At 37.9% G+C, this 20,003-nt stretch overlaps 5 protein-coding genes across 5 annotated transcripts; 3 read left to right on the top strand and 2 right to left on the bottom strand.

Moving 5' to 3' along the window:
* The first annotated feature begins 282 nt into the window (after window positions 1-282).
* LOC149666545 (uncharacterized) lies at window positions 283-1,916 on the top strand. The gene is made up of 4 exons (XM_089841597.1): window positions 283-365; window positions 1,173-1,307; window positions 1,362-1,529; window positions 1,688-1,916. The coding sequence occupies exons 1-4, from the start codon at window positions 283-285 to the stop codon at window positions 1,914-1,916; spliced, it is 615 nt and encodes a 204-aa protein (XP_089697723.1).
* Window positions 1,917-2,261: 345 nt separating this feature from the next.
* On the top strand, window positions 2,262-3,704 carry LOC149666544 (uncharacterized). Its single transcript, XM_089841713.1, has 2 exons — window positions 2,262-2,420; window positions 2,487-3,704. Exon 2 carries the CDS (start codon window positions 3,088-3,090, stop codon window positions 3,676-3,678), a length of 591 nt encoding a protein of 196 aa, XP_089697839.1. The 5' UTR covers window positions 2,262-2,420; window positions 2,487-3,087; the 3' UTR covers window positions 3,679-3,704.
* A 112-nt stretch (window positions 3,705-3,816) lies between these two features.
* Window positions 3,817-4,365, bottom strand: LOC149666543 (uncharacterized). The gene is made up of 3 exons (XM_089841596.1): window positions 4,246-4,365; window positions 4,029-4,172; window positions 3,817-3,953 (listed from the first exon to the last, which is right to left on the bottom strand). The coding sequence occupies exons 1-3, from the start codon at window positions 4,363-4,365 to the stop codon at window positions 3,855-3,857; spliced, it is 363 nt and encodes a 120-aa protein (XP_089697722.1). The 3' UTR covers window positions 3,817-3,854.
* Window positions 4,366-8,464: 4,099 nt separating this feature from the next.
* On the top strand, window positions 8,465-10,090 carry LOC149666542 (uncharacterized). Its single transcript, XM_089841595.1, has 2 exons — window positions 8,465-9,341; window positions 10,038-10,090. The coding sequence occupies exons 1-2, from the start codon at window positions 8,465-8,467 to the stop codon at window positions 10,088-10,090; spliced, it is 930 nt and encodes a 309-aa protein (XP_089697721.1).
* Window positions 10,091-10,269: 179 nt separating this feature from the next.
* Window positions 10,270-11,009, bottom strand: LOC149666541 (deoxyuridine 5'-triphosphate nucleotidohydrolase-like). The gene is made up of 3 exons (XM_089841712.1): window positions 10,897-11,009; window positions 10,647-10,828; window positions 10,270-10,574 (listed from the first exon to the last, which is right to left on the bottom strand). The coding sequence occupies exons 1-3, from the start codon at window positions 10,952-10,954 to the stop codon at window positions 10,521-10,523; spliced, it is 294 nt and encodes a 97-aa protein (XP_089697838.1). The 5' UTR covers window positions 10,955-11,009; the 3' UTR covers window positions 10,270-10,520.
* Between the last annotated feature and the right edge of the window lie 8,994 nt (window positions 11,010-20,003).

The raw sequence follows: 20,003 nt of genomic DNA, 5'->3' as shown, positions 1-20,003 counted from the left end.
AAGAAAGCCGCGGCATTTTATTGTCGGAGATGTCTACACAGATTTTCGAAACAAACATTAAGGGATAAACACATCGACGGCTGTAAAAAACACGCGCCGACATTAATAGAAATGCCGGAATAGAAATACGTAGGGCTCCGTAGTAAAATTTATAGTCTTTTGTTGAGTGAAACGGAAGAAAAAAAAACGTTGAAAGGGATTTGTAAAACTGTTGTGAAAAACAAAATAAGACACGAGGACTATAAAAATTGTCTTTTCAAAAGGAAACGTACGTCGGAGACCATGTATCGATTCCAGTCTGAGAATCATGAACTTTATACCTTGAAAGTTCAGAAAGCCGCGTTATCGTGTTATGATGATAAACGGTATATTTTGGAAGATGGTGTTACTTCATTACCTTACGGGAATAAGGATATAGCGGAAAAATAACCCTATTTTGTAATGTAGGATAATAAAAAAAATATTACTAAGATGTCTATTATTCCTAGTTGCGTTATTTTCCTATAAATAACAAGTGTATGAATAAACCATACTCATTCAGAATTTGGATCCATGATGTTACGTAAGAGAATTATAATAGTCCCGTCTAAGGTTTCGCGGAAACTTCTATCAGGTAGGAGGGTAGTTAGACGGGGGAAAAGGTTTTGGAATGCGAATAAACATTTGAGAAAGACAGTAAAGAGAGTGAATAGACCAAGAAAGGTGAAAGTTTAGGCGGCGATTTTTTTTAGGTTGTGAAAAGGATACGAGATGAAAAAGCGTAGAGCAGAGGAGACACGAAACAAGGGGAAAGATTGGGGGAAAATTCGAAGCATTTATTATAATAGTAAAAGCCCAGGTTCCTACGCTAGTGTCGCTGCTCTCTTTAGGGAAGCGAGTTAGTTTGGTTATAGGGTACGGGATGTTAAAGAATTTCTCAAACAACAAAATGTTTATACTCTACACAGACCAGCTAGAATTAATTATTTGAGACCGCGAGTTATTTCATTTGGTATTGATCAAATTTGGGGTTTGGATTTAATTGATATGCAAAGCTTAAAAAGGTATAATAAAGGGGTCAGATATATTTTAGCTTGCGTGGATTATTTTTCAAAATGGGGTTCGTTAGTTCCGATTAAAAATAAGAGGGTGGAGACGGTGATTCAAGCTTTTAAACATATCCTATTAAAAAGGAATCGACACAAACCTAAATTAGTTACTAGCGATAGAGCTTCGGAATTCGGTCCTCGTTTCCAGATATATTTAAAAAGTAAGGGTATAAAATATTATACAACGTTTTCGGAAATGAAATCGTCCATATGCGAAAGGTGAGGCTTTTTATTAAATGGAAAGAAGCGTCTAACTTGGGTTTTTTTATATAGATTTATACAAACTATGAAACATCGAATTTACCAGTATATGACAGCGAATAACACGTTTAACTACAATAATGTATTACCGAATTTGGTAAAGGCTTATAACGACAGTTTCCATAGAACAATCGGAATGAATCCCAATGAAGTCAACAGCGAAAACTCGGCAGAAGTTTGGTAAAATCGATTTCAGCCCCCCCTTTAAATTCAGAAGATATATACGTGGGAAACATTATTAGAATTTCCAAACAAACAAACGTGTTTAATAAAAAATTCAAGCCAAGATGGAGTGATGAACTATTTAGAGTGCTTGAGGTTTTGAATACACAACCAAGGACCTATAAGATTGAAGATCTGAATTCCCGGTTGATCGAGGGCACTTTCTTTCAACCGGAAATGCAAATCGTGGGGAAAGATTTGAATGACTGCGTTTTCCGTCTTGAAAAAATTTTAAAAACGCGTAAAAAATCCGATGGTACTAAAGAACATTACGTTAAATGGTATTCGTATGACGAATCCTTCAACTCTTGCATTAGCGAAATCGATTTAATAAAGAAAAAATAATAATCATGTATAAATATCAGATACGGAACATCATTCCATCCATTGTTAAAAATGAACTCGTGCTATCTGAAGTTTCGTCACCCTAGCAACTACGCTATTTACGGACCCAGTTTATCAGGTTACATCAATTTCGTTGTTTTTATATTTAATACGATAGTTATTAACTTTAAAACTTTATTTCAGGTAAAAGCAGGTTTGTTTTTAAATTACTACGTAATCACGAGTTTTGCATAACTCCGAAAATACAGAGAATAATTTATATGTACGGTTCGTATCAAACCGAGTTTGAAAAGTTACTAAAGGAACTTCCAATTTTGGAATTTGTTAAGGGAATCCCCCATGATCTTGAAAATTTACTAGACTGTAATGTAAATAACTTGATTATTATCGATGACCTTCTAAACGAATTGAAAGACAATAAAACTGTCGGAAATTTATTCATTAAAAATGCGCACCATAAAAACGCCAGCTGCATATTATTAAGTCAAAATATGTACAAGCAAGGTTGTGTATGGATTTTATTTGTGTATATGTTATTACCATACTTTGAATATGTCTAATTTTTTAAAGGTTCCGTAATGAGAGATATCAGCCTGAACACGCATTATTTAATTTTGAAGCGAATGATGCGTGATAAGAATCAGATTGCTACGCTTTCCAGACAGGTCTTTCCCAAACAACCCAATAAATTATTGTTGGCGTATGAGGATGCGACTAGTTTATCGCCGTACGCGTATCTAATTCTGGATCTCAGGGTGGATTGCCCCGATGATTTGAGGTTAAGAGGACACGGAATTTTGGAAGATCTACCGATGATATTTTATAAATAGCTATATTTAACAATTAATTTCATCATTATGTCGAGAACATCGAGGAGATTTAGTAGTCTAAACGGTCTTCCTCTAAGAGGGGTGGACTGCGTAAACGATCCGCAACTTAAATTCATATGCCAACTATCAAGCAACTTAAAAAAAGGAAATGTTATCATAGATAATAAAACAAGGAGAAAATTAGTCAAGTACAGGAATTTGATACGTAAACTAGCTGATAAAAATATTTCGTTAAAAAGAAAGAAGTCTCTTCTGAAATTGAAACAACACGGGGGTTTTTTTCCGCTAATTTCTTCGCTTTTACCGAGCATTATCAGTGGTATTTCTACATTACTCGGACAATGAATACTCTTCAAAAATTAATTCTCGTCCCATATGATCAAATTCGATCAAATCAAGATCTAATTAACAATGAAATGACGGACCTTGACCGGGAAATGTTCACGGTAATTCGAACAAAAGGTCTTACATCGAGAGAAAAAACTCGACGGTATCAAGAATTGCTTCAAAAGTATCAGTTTTCTAAAAAACACATTGTTCCGAAAACGGTTAGCGTTAGCAATCTACCATCAACCCCACCGAATATACAATCGTCACCTATAATTATTCATTCTAACCCTTCCACCTATACACCTCCTCCAACTCCTCCTCCTCCCCTTCAAACCCCAACATTTCAAACTAACGCAGTTCAAACCCCCGCAGCTTCGACTTTTACTCCCACTAACACGAAACCAATCGTAAAAAAATCACGAAAATATAATGTCTCGGGTAAAGTGAACAGAAATACCGGTCAAGAACCGATTATAACTAGAAGCCAGACGGAGTTATTGGAAAAGAAGAAACCACCGACTATGGTTAATAAGAAAACCAGAAAAAAAGTTGTAATAACTTCGCCCCCAATTTTAATTGATTGGGATGATGAAGATTTTTAAAAATAAAATGTTGTAAAAAAAAAATAGAGACTTTCCATTACTTGTTTAATATTTAATTTATTTCAATATTCAATTTATTTTATATATATATTTTTTTTTAAATTTTTATTTCCATGATATTAAATGTGTATATATATATATATATATTTTTTTTTTTTAAATTAAATTTTTTTTTGTTACACTCCGCTGCCGCTACCCCGGCTCTCGAAATAGTCTTTAAAAATGAAAGCCCGGGCCCGTTCATGTGGTAGGATGAACGTCTCTAACTTCATCACCTAGTGAAGAAATAAAGGAAACATGGAATAATGATGTAATTAAGCGAGAGAGAGAGAGAGAGAGAGAAAACATACCTTTACAATACTATTTTCACCCCCAATTCTTCTAACGAGCCGGTCCAGGTTCGGATGGTAAGAGACGGAGACATCTATGGACGATATCTCCGGTCGTAAGTCGAACTTGATTACAAAACCCACATGTATCGATCGCACCAAGATCTTAAATGAATAAAAACGTTGTTGTGATATTTAATTTTTAATATAAAAATGAATCAATTTGTTAAATTCTTACCTCCAAATCCCTGAACGTGAATTCAGGGAGCTCATCTCGTCCAGGTATTGGGCCTAATGTGGCCGTGTACCGTAGGATAGCTCTAACTTCTTCACCGACGGCGATTGGGGTGACAGTCATTTTCTATCTTAATGTTACTATCTCTAGAAATACTATTCGAGAATGATGGTTCTAGAAGGAAGGACCGATACTTTTATACTCGCTGGAACGAATAAATTAGTATAGTATAATACATATACAATCTGAAAGAATTCAAACTCACCTAACTAGTTTCATACGTGGTCAAATAGGATATTTAAAAATACCATAAACTCATGTTTTCTACGATAAATCACGTAGGACTTATTTCCGTAAAATATCCGATATACATTAAAAACCGAGGAAATGACTATCCACTATTAATCCACCCGCAAAGCTTAATCCGATACCTATAATCCTTATTGATGTAATTTAACGTTTTTATCACTAGCTAATCCCACCTCGAAATAGTTTCGTATGTGGGTCAAATAGGATATTTAGTTTCTATGGTAGATCATGTAGGACTTATCTTCATAAAATATCCAATATACATTAAAAACCAAAGAAATAACTATCCATTATTAATTCACCCACAACGATTAATCCGAAAACACGTCCTCGCATGTAGTTTCGACGTTTATTAAAATGAAAAAAGTTCGTTTCGACAATATATCCGTAATATATTATATTGAACGTGAAAATAGAATAAACTATTTCTTATACAATGTCATAAGATTTAAGCATCTTATTTCCGTCATGAATTCGAAATTGGGTCCGATTTTAAAAAAAAAAAAAAAAGTTTGAGAGTCTAGGAAATCGGAACTAAAATCACATAAGAGGAAAGGTTGAGGTTAGAAGCTTTCATTCTTCTTCAATTAGTCAACGCGTGAACAACGCTAAAAATGGCTCAAGAATCACTATTTTGGTAATTGGATGTTTTTCATTTTACCGAATATTCTGTTATATTTATATAGCTTTATATAGTGTTAATGATTTGCTTCCAATTACAGCCCGGATCTTATACAATGTTGTAAGATTTAAGCAGCTTATTTCCACCACGAATTCGAAGTTGGGTCCGATTTTTTTTTTAAAAAAAAAAAAAGGTTTGAGAGTCCAGTAAATCGAAACTAAAATCACATAAGAGGAAAGGTTGCAGTTGGAAGCTTTCAGTCTTCTACAATTATCCAACGCGCGAACAACGCTAAAAATGGCTCAAGACTCTCTAATTTGGTAATTGGATGTTTTTTCATTTTACCGAATAATCTGTTATATTTATATAGCTTTTTATAGTGTTAATGATTTGACGTCCAATTACAGCCCCGATTTTTACAACATGGACGTAGCCGATCCCGTGTTTCATGACAATAAAAGTGGCTTTGACATATTGTTTAAAGCGCCATTAGGATCAACATATAGAAAGAAAGATGGAACTTTGGTCAAATACGCTACTATTTCCAGACAAAACAACAATGGGAATATGTTCTTAAACATACGCTCTTTCCGTTATTCGTCCGAAATCGGAAGATGGTTACCAACACATGATGGTGTAGTTTTGACCGACACACACATCGCGAAATTTAATGAAGCGAAAGAAAATATCAGACTTTCTAAATCATTTAGAGGTCATAACAATTTACTTTTGACACCCGCTCAATTAATTTACCCACTGTCGGACCATAATAACGATGGAGCGTGGTTAACTGTTTTAAACGCGGGTGTTGAACATAATGTCGCTTTAACACGTCAGAAAAAAATCGTGTAGTATAACCGGGATAATGATGACCCCTGACGAATGGAATTATTTAAAATATTTAATTCCAACTATACATTTCATATTTTCCCACCTAAATTGACAGGGGACTTTGAAGCCCAACAAACGTTGGCGTATCTCCTCATAAGGGAAATAAATAAAATAGCGGAGACTTCGTGTGTTGGTTGTCAAAACTCATACGAAAACCAACTGGGCCATCAGTGTGTTACCCTAGATTGGAGTGATAGGGTTTCTTCGTTCTATGATCAGGCCGTCCAAAATTTACAGATGAGCGAAGTATTAAATTATATTAACTTTTACCAAAGAGTTTTAAGACGCGCTCCTGGAAACGCTCAAGAAACCACCGATGTAGTTAATAGTTTGTTAACGTTAGAAGACTTTAAAACCGATCTTTCGAATCAAAAAAATAAACAAGTTAAAATTTCTTCTCGTTTCTTCACTAGTTATGAAACTGAAATTAAATATTAAATTTCATTTTATATTTTTAATTACGTTGTGTACTTTGTTTTTGGGAATTTCCATCTGTTTAATAGCTTTTTTAAATTTAAGTTTACTATTTTCAGAAATAATCTGTTTTGTCTGTGTATACCAATATTAATTTTTAACCATGATTTCTCTTCTGGAGAAATGTTGGTGTGTCTGTTTTATATCAATAAACATATTTAACATTATATATATATATGACGACTCTTTTTATTTATTCTGATCATAAGATGATAAGACTCTCATCATAATGGACACGTTTTATATTCATTGTATATCAACCGCGTCTTTGGATGTTTTCAATGACAATTCTAGCAGTAAGTTTAAGATTTTATTACCAAAAGAAATACATTTACACGGGAACTACGAATGTGGGTTGAAAGAGTTGATAATGCCTTTGCAATATGAAAATGTCCCGGATGACTGTACCCATTTTCACTTAGTTTCATCTGAAAAAGTTATTGAAAATTCCTCAACACACGTCATGGACTGGGAAAAATTTGGGAAAGGTAAACGGTCCGCGGGGGGGGGGGGTATGAATTATACAGACTTTTGGAGGAATGGCTTCACAATCTCGGCTACAGTAATTCCGATGGACGATTCAATTTTAGACTTTTTGAAAGTAAAAGATTTACTACAGATTCGAATTCTAAAGAGATTAAAACTATAATGAAAATGTACGCTGAAATTGAAGTTTCGAATGGGGTTTTGGTTAAATTTAGTCCTGAATTGGCTAAATTATTACGGTTTAAGAGTAAAGAGGATAATGAGGGTTGGGTCGTTTTTTGGAGGGATAGTTAGGTCTGATGAATTACCGCACGTTGAGGACATGGAACCGGGGGTAATTATAGACTCTGAAACGTCATTAATTTGCGAAACGCAGAAAATTTCCCACATAGACGAATCTCTCGAACTCAATATCACACCCGGCTACTATGTTAGTATAGAAGAGATTTATAACTCCATGATCCAGGTAATTCCCCTTGAATTTAGAAATAAAGTAACAATATCTAAATCATATGATGGGAAAACACGGATAGCTACTAGCGAACCCGTCTCTATAAAATTCCCCGAATCACACCCTAATTTGGCGTACATTTTAGGTTTCAGTTCGGATCAGATTAACGTGAAACTCGAAGGTCTAATTCGATCAAACCAGGTACACGATGTACGATCCGGTATTCAAAATTTCCTAATTTACTCATCTCTAGTCGAAGAAAGCCTGTACGCTTCAACAATGGCTCCAATTTTACAGACCGTCCCCATCCCGCGAAATCTCGAAAGAGAGGAGGTTTTAGTGAAAAGTTATGATTTCCCCGATTATTATCCCTTAAAATGTAATTCTTTCGAAGCTATAGAAATCAATATTAGAACTAGTTACGGTGACTTTCTAAAATTCTTTAAGGGCAAAACCATTCTCAAACTCCACATAAGAAAAAAACCTTCCTCTTGAATATAAAAAGGCTTGTCTTTCCATAAACTTATTTAATTCATGAATGACTCATAGTGTGTTCGGTACATAAAAATCGTAATGGATTCTAGCGACAATCCTTATATAATATACTTTTCACGATACCATAATAATAATAACCAGACTGGAGGGGATTTGCCATATTTTAGTTCCGTACCGTATTATCAACACGGTGGTTCGTTTGGTTCGGTTTTTCGATCACTATTTTCATTTTTAAAACCCATATACAAACCTATTGGTCGAGTTTTAAAAAATGAGGCGCTACGTGCTACTTCGAATGTGTTAGGGGATTTGGCCTAAGGCGCTAACTTCAAAGAAGCCGCTGTTAAACGATTGAAAGAATCAGGGATGAATGTTATAAATAATCTTCAATCCGGGAAGGGCGTATATAAAAGAAAAAACGTCGTAGCACCACATCTAATCCTAAGAGAAAAAGAACCAGACGTCTTCCAGACTACTTGGATTAAAAAACAAAAATGGCCAATAATACCACGTTACTAATGAGCTCGCTCGATTTTTTTTCCGAACCGGCTACAAATAATTGTTTGGACGCGAGTGAATGCGTTTTAATAAAACCATTGAGTAATTCATTTACCGCCGGAGTTCCGTTAGAATTCTTCGTTCATGGTTCAGCCGATCATTATCTAAAATTAGATGATACTTTATTATCAGTAAGCTTTAAGGTAGTTAAAGCCGACGGCGATAACCTTCCTAACGATGCTAAAGTGGTCACTGTTAACAATTGTCTATCCGCTTTATTTTCTAATTTAGATGTAGCCTTGAATGAGGTCAGTTTGAGTAGAGGTCTACTGACGTATAGTTATAAAGGGTATATAACAGATCATCTCAATTTCATTAGAGAAACCAAACGAACTCAAATGTCGACTAGATTATATACGCATGAAAATGAAGGTTTAGATATTGATAACCTTTTTAACTCTACCACCTCAAACGGTTTAAAAAGGAGAATGCAAACTATATCTCAGTCGAAAATTGTAACTGTCTTCGGTCCAATTTATCATGAACTGTTCAATATGAATAAAGCCCTATTAAATGGGGTTTCGCTTCGATTAAAATTTAATCGAAACCCCGATGAGTTTGTTTTAATGACACCCTCAACCAATAACGATCAATATAAAATCGAAATTGTAGATAGTAGTCTATATGTTAAAAAATGGAAATTAAACCCTGATTTGGTTCTCGGGCACATGTTAACGTTAGAACATAGACCGGCTGTCTATAACCTAAACCGCAGTGAGGTCAAATTTTTCACTCTACCTCAGGGGACTATCGAAACGTACAGAGGCATGGTGTATAATGGTACCCTACCCAACAGATTAATTGTCGCAATGTGTAAGTCCACTAATTTTTATGGTAATATATACACATCGCCTTACACATTCGAATATTTCGGTCTCACTCACTTAGAGTGTATAAAAAATACATCATCTAGAGCGTCAGTTTCAAATACAAAATAAACAAATTCAAGACTTTAGATCTTCAACATGTGGACTATACTCAATTGATTTCAATCATAAAATGCACAAAGGGTGGAGTCTGAAACGGATTATTAAATCCTATACAACATATCCTGTTTTAAACGATATTCTAGTTTGTTATTACGTTTATAAAATACTAAAAAGTTTTAAATGTTTTAAAAAAAATACTGTAAAGCGTCGTTGATTACTGGATTTTGTTATAAGAACCATCTACTCTATGGCTTCGAATTCATTCGGGAAAAATGCATTACATCGTTACATATGCACGTTTTGAGGGAAGAAATGAATTCTAGTTCATGGTAATCTATTGTCTTCAAATGCCATGCATGTTTACCATATACCTTGAACATGGAATGGGTGAGAAAGGAAAAATTGTCCGAATAACGAAACAAAGATTTCCATTTGATGAGAAGATGATTCGGACGAGGCATTTTGAGTACGGAAGAAATAATTGGAAAAATTATTTACCCCGCAAGTACCATCATTCTCGAAAATATCGGAGATGGAGAAATTTCCAGTCGTTTGGGTCATGGACTTAATGCAACCGTAGTTGAAGCCCTCAAAATGCCCAGCCCGCCACAACTACTGGAGGAAAAGGCGTAATTGCACGCGGATAATTTCTTACTTTGGGTGATGCGACAAATGAATGATACTAAAACCCCGGACAGCTTTTACCACGAACATTTATCTTTAGTTTTAAAGTAAAAACAAATTTGTAATTCATATTCCAAAATAAACAAATTTGATGAAAATATTTTTGTCTTGATTAATTTAACACACTACAAGTTTTGCGGATAATTAATATTAAGTGGTTCAGAAAGATGTTTTACGATTTGAAGTTATATTTACTCCTATAAAAACAAATTAGGTCTCCTCCTCCTCTAATACTTTAAAAAATAATCCACATTTTAGTTTTTATAGATCGGGAAATAGAACGCGTCCAGATTTTTTTCCACTAACACCCCGATCTTTACGTCATAAAAAACGGGGGGGGGGACGCTTTTTATTAGATTCTCGTATGAATTTAAATTCGTTATTTTCCAGTTGAGCCGAAACCGTCCATCCCTCTGGCAGTCATTTCAAGAGACTTGAGGGGAGAAAATAAGGTTATACTCCAATATAAAGCTGTTTTCAAAACGCGTAGTTTCACCTCACATACTAACAAAACAGGAGACACAATAACTTCACAAATGAGTTGAGCTATACGATCTCCCATCTCGACGATAAACATCTCGTTTGAATGATTAAATAAGATAACCCCAACGTTACCAGTATTATCTCGATCTATAACTCCACCTCCAATGGAAATTGAGTTTTTCAACGCTAAACCCGAGCGTTCGGCTGAAAAATTTAATTAACTTTAAAAATACACACCTTTTTAGGACAATGGTTCGGGAATTAAACCATACCAATGTGGGCGTAGCAATTTGAAGGAGCACGTATTTGAAGATCTGTTTCTATCAACATAGTTGATTGAGCAGGAATTTCATGATTTCGAGGAGAATACAAATCGAGTCCGGCTGAATTTTCAACCCCTCTAGATGGAATAATCGCTTCTTGAGAGAGCTTAACAACTTCCAACGTATTCATTTCAACGTTTGTAGCGTAAATACAAATTTTCCAACCATAGCTATGTTTTGTATTCCCAGAGGGGTTTTTTCTTTTTAAATCACATCCCCTCCTCCTCTAATACTTTATAAAATAATCCACATTCTAGTTTTTATAGATCGGGAAATAGAACGTGTCCAGATTTTTTTTACCACTAACACGCCCCCCCCCGATCTTTACGTCATAAAAAAACGGGGGACGCTTTTTATTAGCCATAGAAAATACATAGTACGGGTTCTATTGGGTTCCCTATGGGAAATAACATGGAAGTTCCCAAGGTTCCTAGAGGTTCCCTTTGGGAAATAACATGGAGGTACCGTGGAAAACTCCATAAATTTAACATGGTGGTTCTGGATTTAGGACCCCCTTATTCTCACTACTAACCTTAACCATAACTAATCTTTACTTAGAACTAGGGATACAACCCAGAGTTAGGCTAACAATTTAAATACAGCTTAGAGCTAGTCTTATAACTTGCAATTTAACTTACAGCTAGGCTTACTGCATATTGAACTTACGACTGAACTAAATTAACTTTACTTTTACTTTACAGGTAAACTTACGTAATGGGAGCGAACGACTCAACGCAACAAGGCGGAGTAACTTAACTAGGGTAAGACTTGGAGTAGTCGCGGGTTTAACTTAACATTACTATACTTTATATCTAAACTAGTTCCACGGAGCTAGGAAGACTCAACGTAAAAGGCGGAGTAAGTCTAATAAAATACTAATAAAACTCTGAGCGAAGGGCGGAGTAAGGGTACTATCATACTGATTACGACTTCTAATTTCTTACAGGGTAGTGAAACTAAGCATTCACTCCCTAGGAGATGGAATCGACCAGGCCTGTTTCCCCACGCCCGTTCCGTAGGGACAAACCACACTGCCTCCGAACGTGGGACAGCACCTGGATCGAAACCAAGGGAAGAGGAGCGCAAGTGGGTGTGGACCCAAAGGCGCCACACACCATCTCGACCAAGGTCCATATACTTTTTTTCTCCGTGGCCCGGATTTTGTCGTAAAACGACCGGAGACAATGCCAAGCCTAATTTAATAAACCCAAAGGCTTTGGGCTTTCTAGGTTGCCTGACACTATATATTTTACTTCCCAGGCTCGGACTTTAATGGGATTTTTAGTTCATATTAAACAAGTCGACTCATCCCCGCATCACCGCCCCCAGAAAGCTGGTTTTGGTGACACGTGCGATGGAGCCGACGAGAGCCCTACCACCACGACAAGGTTATGAACTTTGGAAGGGGGAATGGGAATGAGACAGTGGGAATCTCGTTAATGCGCGTCACTAATTAGATGACGAGGCATTTGGCTATCTTACGAGAGTCAATAGTTACGAGCGCCTGCGGCCAAAGGCGGTCTCGTGCTTCAATGGAAGTTTACGGGAACCCCCCCCCCTACGACAGAGGGGTCAGACGTTGCCCTACAAGGATGTGTACTTGGTAGGTGTCACCACGGGCTTAGCCTGGCCACACCCGTTCGTCTAAACTATTGACTGGTTTTGCCGTTGAGATGGCAGGGCTCACGAATGCCGGGGAAGAGAACCCCGGGGACAGGTTTTGCCTTACCTGCCCCAAATGCCATAAATACGCTTGCGTGACACTACCCGCGCTTGGTTGAATTTCTTCATTTTGACATTCAGAGCACTGGGCAGAAATCACATTGCGTCAACACCGATCAACGGAGTCTTTAGTGACGAGCGCCTGCCGCCGCCATGCGGGCCTGCGCTTCAAAGTGAAGGAAGTGCACAGGCGGTTCGTCTACTACGGTATGTACACGGTAGTTAACACCGTGGGCCTAGCCAAGGCCACACCGTTTCGATACTGGAGTAAACTAAAGACCCGGATTTACCCTGAGAAGGTAGGGCGCACCTTTCTGGGGCCACTCCACACCCCAGAGAGCAGGCTTGGCCTTCACCTGCCCAGTATGCCAAAACACACGCTTGCGTGGTCTGCCCTAGTAGAAAACTGGGGACTTGATTGACCACTTTGGACGTGCCGTGGACAATTCTTGAGCGCGACGTGCAATATATGTATCTGTAACTGTATACCCTCTTAATTTTATGTAACATTTAAATATTTTGCAAAAGTTCAATGTACATTGAAAACTGAAAAAGTTGAGAATGTGTCCGAGTCGGGACCACCTCTGGTAGAACAAAACCAAAGTTGCATGGATTTTCGAAGTCTTCTTAGACCATTCTTGAGTACGACGTGCAATATTGAAAACTTACTTAATTTTATATAACATTCAAATATTTTCCAAAAGTTCAATGTTTATTGAAAACTGAAATAGTTGACAATGAGTCCGAGTCGGGACCACCTCTGATGGAACAAAACTAGTTTCCAATAAACCCACTTACGATCTTTCAAAGTACGTTTCGTGGCAAGTTACAAAACAAGCCTCATTCGAATCTGGTCATTATAAAAAAACGGAAGTTCTTGATCATATTTTAAATTTCATTGAAAATTCAATTGCATTTCCCGATGAGGACCCTTACAAAAATGATTACGATAAATACCTTGATATGAAAGACGTTTATAACTTCGATGAATCAACCAGTGCTGAAAAACAGACTGAAATGTCATTACTAAGTGACAACAGCTCGGACGAGGACACGCCCTTAAACGATAATGAAAAACGACTTCCTCGACCAATCAGCAATTACTTTACGAATAATGATATTAACAATCAGGTTACATTTATGGACGATGAAGAAATTGCAATTGTCAACGTCATTCGTGACAGTAAACATAATGATAAAACTTGTCAACAAACAAATAGTAAACTAAAATCACCACCGCCTATTTTGGATTTCGATTTGATCGACCTCTTTCACCAATTGAGCTTGACGAATTTAAGTCTATTTTTGGTGAAAAAATAGACAAAAGCATACAAGGGCTAGAAAGTGAGGCCTCAGATGATGGTTATAAGAGTAATGACGAGAGATTTTCATTTCACCACGAAGGAATTAACGTGTTGGAATGGCCATCGCACTCGCCGGACTTAAATCCCATTGAAACCATGTGGGCACATATGGCAAACAACATGGAAAAGAGAATTCCGGACACTCGAGAAGATCTTCTCAACATGGTTCTTGCGGCTTACAGCGCTTTGCCACCTGATTTCATCCGGAAATTATGTGTGTCCTTTAGGAAAAGGCTACGAATGTGTTTGCGCGTGAGGGGCCCATACGCTGCCGTATTAATTAAATATTGATCAGCTTTTTTTTTTGATTTACAAATTGATTTTTGCTAAGCGGTTTATTTTTGTTTGCCAAATTGATGCAAAACGGTGTAACCCTCGATAGCACTTAACTAAATAGGGAGATTCTCCCGAGGGCCAAACAAAGAATTTAAGCCAACTTACAGTTTAATCCAAAAATAGAAGAAAACTTCTATTATTTTATTAATCGACAAGTTGGGAAAACCAAAATATTACCTCTCCGTGTCAAGAGGTCTACTACTAGAAACTTATTTACCTAGATATGGAATTATTTCACTTTTTTGAAGTAAAAATTTACGAAATATTGAAGCAGTATTCCAAACATAGCGAATGTACAGTAAAGCAGACGAAATTTTACATCCAATAAGGATAAATCTTGGACACATGGAAATCAGTCAATGGGGAAAAGAACAGGAAATGAAGTCTACGCTTCAGCTGTTTAGCCTATATTCTGATAGCTACATTCACAACTGGTTTGCAGTGTAAACACTATCGTCTCGTCTCACCTCAACAATATTCTTAGTTTGCCAACATGAATGTTAACGTTAAATAACACCAAAGCTAAATTGTAGCTAGACGCACTAATAGTCAATGCGCACCATAAAGAGAATAATAAGTCTGTAGCTACTACCCGTTCACCATTAGCCCTTTTACTAATTAAATTGCCACCATAATCTTTTCTTCCATTATAAAATCTTTACCTGATTATTTAAGAGTGTATTTAACTTTCGGCTCACTCTGAACCGTTGATGTCTCTTCATTTCAGACACGAAAATCAAAGCCACAAGTTTACTTCACCTCAGGCCTCAATTATTCACTCTTTATTTCACTAAGCCTATTGCGGATAATACTTGTTATACCCGCCGGAGTCTAGGTCTTATTAATTTTCTTCATGAAATCACTAAACCAAGGATTATTCTATATACAGATATAGTATAGCTTAAGCAATATGTAAACAGCCATTTCAAATAACAATATTAAAAAAAATCTTTAGAATATCAAAATGAAACTGAGCTTTAAAGCTACAAAAGTACTTAATGCATCATAATTACGAAAAATACTTCCACATATTCACTTTATATTATGGAAAAAGGGAATATTAAGGTTCTGTATGATTTCTTAACACATCAACACAAGGCTAACTGCTAACGCGACGCACTAGTGTAACAATGGACGGACACACACAGACACAAGGAGTATAAACCCATTAGTGGAAGCAGTATTTTTTTCCGAAACAATCTCGCTTATGTTTATCCTCTCTAAACTTCGCTAAAAACGTATTACTACTACGTAAAATATTAATAGACAGGCAAGGATTGATACCATTAAAGAAGGAGCGCAATATTATCCATATTTTCATTTCATATACAGAGAAAAGAAATTATTATGTTTCTGAGAGGAGCTTCCCATTTTGGTGGTTGTTTTGAAAAATATATCGCAATGCACGGGCCTTGATAGATATAGGAGGCAATGAATGAAATATATCGCATGCACGGGCCTTGGCAGATATAGGAGGCGATGATAATCTCTCTCTTTGCACGAGAGGTTTATCTTTAATATTTAAATAAATATAATTATTTTTAATTATTTTAATCTTCAATAATTAACATAAATAATAGTTAAATCGTTTAAAATAAAGTTATACCTATTATCATCTCAAACTTTGCTAATATTGACGTTTAAAGTGAAGGGTACCCCTCGTGCCCACTTTCTTCAAATTTTGGGGTATATATACGATTCGTTTCCATTATAATAGTAAGGAAAAAGCGCAATTGCGAAAACCTTTGGTGGCGATCCCACCTTAGGGAGGCTAGACGTTTCTCGTAACCCTTGCTGATCGCCGCGTATATCCTAAAACCAAACGATGATAATGGAGTGGAAGCCAATGATTCAGATTGGTGTCTATGTGGAATAGACGGAAGACCAGTGGATGGTGGTGTTAGAAGCCAGTGTAAGTGCAGACTGGTGTCAATGTGGGATTGACAAAAAACAGAAGATGGTGGTGATTAGAAGCCAGTATGTACAGACTGGTGTCCAAGTGGAATGGACGAAGACCAGAAGATGGTGGTGATTAGAAGCCATTATGTACAGACTGGTGTCCATGGGGATGGACGAAGACCAAAAGATGGTGGTGATTAGAAGCTAGTAAGAACAGACTGGTGTCTGTGTGGGATGGACAAAGACCAGAAGATGGTGGTGTGAGAACTCAAGTAGAGGAGCCATTTCCGTGACTGTGAAAGCAGTTCGGAAATGGCGAACACGTTTGCTCCGTTACGCAAACTGCGAACGCGGTCACTTGGGTGTAACAACGGACAGACAGACAGACACACAGACAGACAGACACACACACACACACACACAGACACGGCCGTTACAGAACCTCTCCTGGACTACGTCACACGGAGAGGTAAAAAGAAAGGGATAAACCCGACTAAACCGTGCACTTGACAGTTAATGTAACAAAAACTACCGCTCTCTCTGAAAGCTGACTAGTGACTGAATAACAATTATATCAAAATCATAGACGATTTGACAAGGAGGAGGAGCATGTAACATGGAGGCATATATACCCTGCCAGGAATCTGGCAGCCATGCTACACCCCCCTCTTTAGGAACTGTCTTATAATAACAGGAAAAATAAAAAATGGAAAGGTTACCCCGAGGAACCTTGAAAGTTTTTGCAGGGGTGGAGAATATGTTCATTATCACAAAAGTTTTTTTTGGGTTTTTTTTTGGTTTTACCAAGCGAATGTTTTTTCGCCAAACGAGCAGTCCTTAGGGCCTCTCGTCGTGCAATCGATTCCTTGCTGCGCCCTCCTGGGCAGTCTGAAACGACATGGTGTTCCGTCTTTCTGCATCGCCAGCAGACTACAGTGTTCCAGATGAGAGAGTGTTTCGCCCCCTCAACTTTCGCCGGAATAAGAATTTTTGGAATTAACTTCGGGGTCCAACCCATACGTCCAAAACTCTCCCAATGGAGCTTATCCTCCTCATCCCTCTCCATCAATGGGCACCATTGACGGGGAGAAACACAGGGTGGAGGAAGGTTTCGGCGGGGAGCAGGAGGGACTGGGAACCGAGCAGGAGGTTGAGGCCAAGGAACTAGGGATCTTTGGACGTATTCCTTTAGGCGCCGGAAGGCAGTAAGGGATCTTTGGACGTATTCCTTTAGGCGCCGGAAGGCAGTAACAGGGCCATGTTAGGGTTCTTCTTCTTTGATAGGGAATTCCTTTCGTCTTGGGCGACAGTTAATACTAAAAGTATCTCATCTGAAGGGGTCTTGCAATTTTTGGATAGATGATCACTTTTTCTACATTCAACACAACGGAGAGGTTCCCCTTTCTCCCTCTTAGGGAAATAACAGTCTTGTTGTTTATGTGAGGCTTGGCCGCAGTTAGTACAATAGTCTGAATATTTGATACAGATGTCCTGGGATGAATCCAATTTGGACGGAATTTAGTTTCTTTTCCCAACAGTGAGCTTAGTGGCTCCTTCGGGAGGGTCAAAATAAATAGGTCTTGTAAATTCTCGTCCTCCTTCGGCCATCTAAAAATAAAAGTTTTTTAGTAGTTTCTCTTAGTTGCTTGGGAGATAAATTCCCAAGGGAAAACAGAGATTGGCTCTCGGGAAAAACAGAAATGTTCACTTGTTAGGTTCGGGACGTTATTAGTTTGGAGGTAAACCTGGACCTCATACGGTGACCTTAATCTTTTATTGTCGGGAGGTCGGTAATAGATATCGACTTCGTTACCTCCTGGCCAAACCGTTGCCCTCTTACACACTTCTCTTCGCCATCCCAATCGAAAAGGTTCTAAATAAATATCGGGTAAGGTAGCCCTGTTTAATCTAGGAGTTCTCATAGACTGATAACGTGGTCGATGAACTATCAGACGCACGCAGCGATTGGGATTGCGGTTTAGGAACCTGTTCAGGGGCCAAAAGCTCCTCCGAAAAGCCAGAAGAAGGTGAATGATGTAACGCCGGTTCCGATATTGATTGTTCAGAAGACGTTGATTTGTGTTCCGGCGTTAGAATTTCTTCTGTAAAACTAGAAGTTGGTGTATGTAGCTTAGTTCCCGCGACTGATTCATGATCAGACGGGGAAGCCTCCCCTGCCGCAGAAGGCGGACTATCGTTAGTGGGATGATTGAGCTGACAAGCCCTCATATCGTGGTTTGTACGGAGTAGGAGAGGAGGGTCTTCAAAAAGGGCCATGCCCGGTTCACTATCAGAGTCCGTTGGTTGATTGAATCATCTGGAATTGCAGGAGGGATCTGTTGATTCGCTGCGTGATCTTCTAGAGTACTTGATGTCGACTTATGAGGGATGTCTGGAATAGCAGGAATGATCTGTTGATCGACTTCCTGACCGTCCTGAGGTGGTGACGGTGAAGTAGAAGATGATGATGATTCAGATGAAGTAGTTGAGGAAGTCGCCGTAGGAGGGTTGTCCATGGTACCACCGTTCGTTGCGGGACTAGACTCAGGATCATCTGTAACGTTCGATTGTGGAGTGGGGGCTTTTTCGGCATTGTCGAAGACAGCTACATTAGTCCAGTAGAGTTTCAGATGCTCTAGGTTGACTTTTCCTACATTCTGCCCTGAGTTAGCTTCCTCTAACTCATAGACAACGGGAGAATGTTTAGCTACTATTTTAAAGGGACCTGCCCATTTGGGACAGCTTTTTCATAAGCTGACCTGTCGTAGTTGACAAAGGATGCGTTTCCATCCATACTAATGTTCCTACCTCATACTCAAGAGGGTCATGACGGAGGTCATAGTATTTCTTCTGGTGAGCTTTGGCTAACTTAGATAATTCATTACTGAATTCTAATTGTTCTTTAAGAACTTTTAAAGCTTTTGTACGACTGGGGTCATCAGGGTCCTGAAGGGGTTCTTCAATTTCTAAATCCCAAGGGAGACGTGACTCCCGCCCTAAATTTCATGGGGTGCAGAATTGATAGCAAATTGAAGAAGGTCAAGGGATTCATCCCATCTATCATGATGATTCCCTACATAAAATGATATATGCTCGCCTATTACTCTATTTACTCTTTCAGTAGGATTTCCTTTAGGCGTATAGGGGGTGGTAAACTTTGGGTTAATTCTGAAAGCTCTGCAAGTTTGCAGCGAAAGTTTCGAGGTAAATTGTACCCCTCTATCACTGAGAATAGCTTTAGGAGCTCCCCACCTAGAAATAATAGACTTGAAAGCTTGGACACAAGTCTTTGCTGTAATGGTTTCAAGTGGTATCATTTCCACGAATTTAGTCATATAATTAACAAAGACTTTTAGGTATTTGTAATGGTGTCTACTTTGAGGGAAACGTCCCATAATATTGACACTAATCTGGTCCCAAGGACTTGTTATCTCAGAGGGTTGCATTAGCCCTGGCTTTTTTCTGTTCCTAGCCTTAAACTGTTGACATAAAGTACATCCTCTAACATAGTCCTGGACATCACTAAGTATAGTTGGCCACCAATATCTATATGTCACTTTGCTCAGGGTCTTATCTTTGCCCCTGTGAGCTGATAAAGGGTGGTCGTGTAATAACCGCATGGCTTCTAGCCTTAAACGGGGTGGTAAATAAATTTTCTCAGGATAGTTCCTGTAAAGTCTTCTATAGAGAAGATTATTTTTTAATTCGAAAAGTTTATGCCTAACTGGGTTAGAT

The sequence above is a fragment of the Phalangium opilio genome, unplaced genomic scaffold (genome assembly GCF_054372755.1).
Source record: "Phalangium opilio isolate 3A_F unplaced genomic scaffold, DU_Popi_V2 ptg000060l_1, whole genome shotgun sequence".
Classification (NCBI taxonomy): domain Eukaryota; kingdom Metazoa; phylum Arthropoda; class Arachnida; order Opiliones; family Phalangiidae; genus Phalangium; species Phalangium opilio.
The sequence above is the reverse complement of the archived record's forward strand: the minus strand, read 5'-3'. Positions and strand labels throughout refer to the sequence as shown.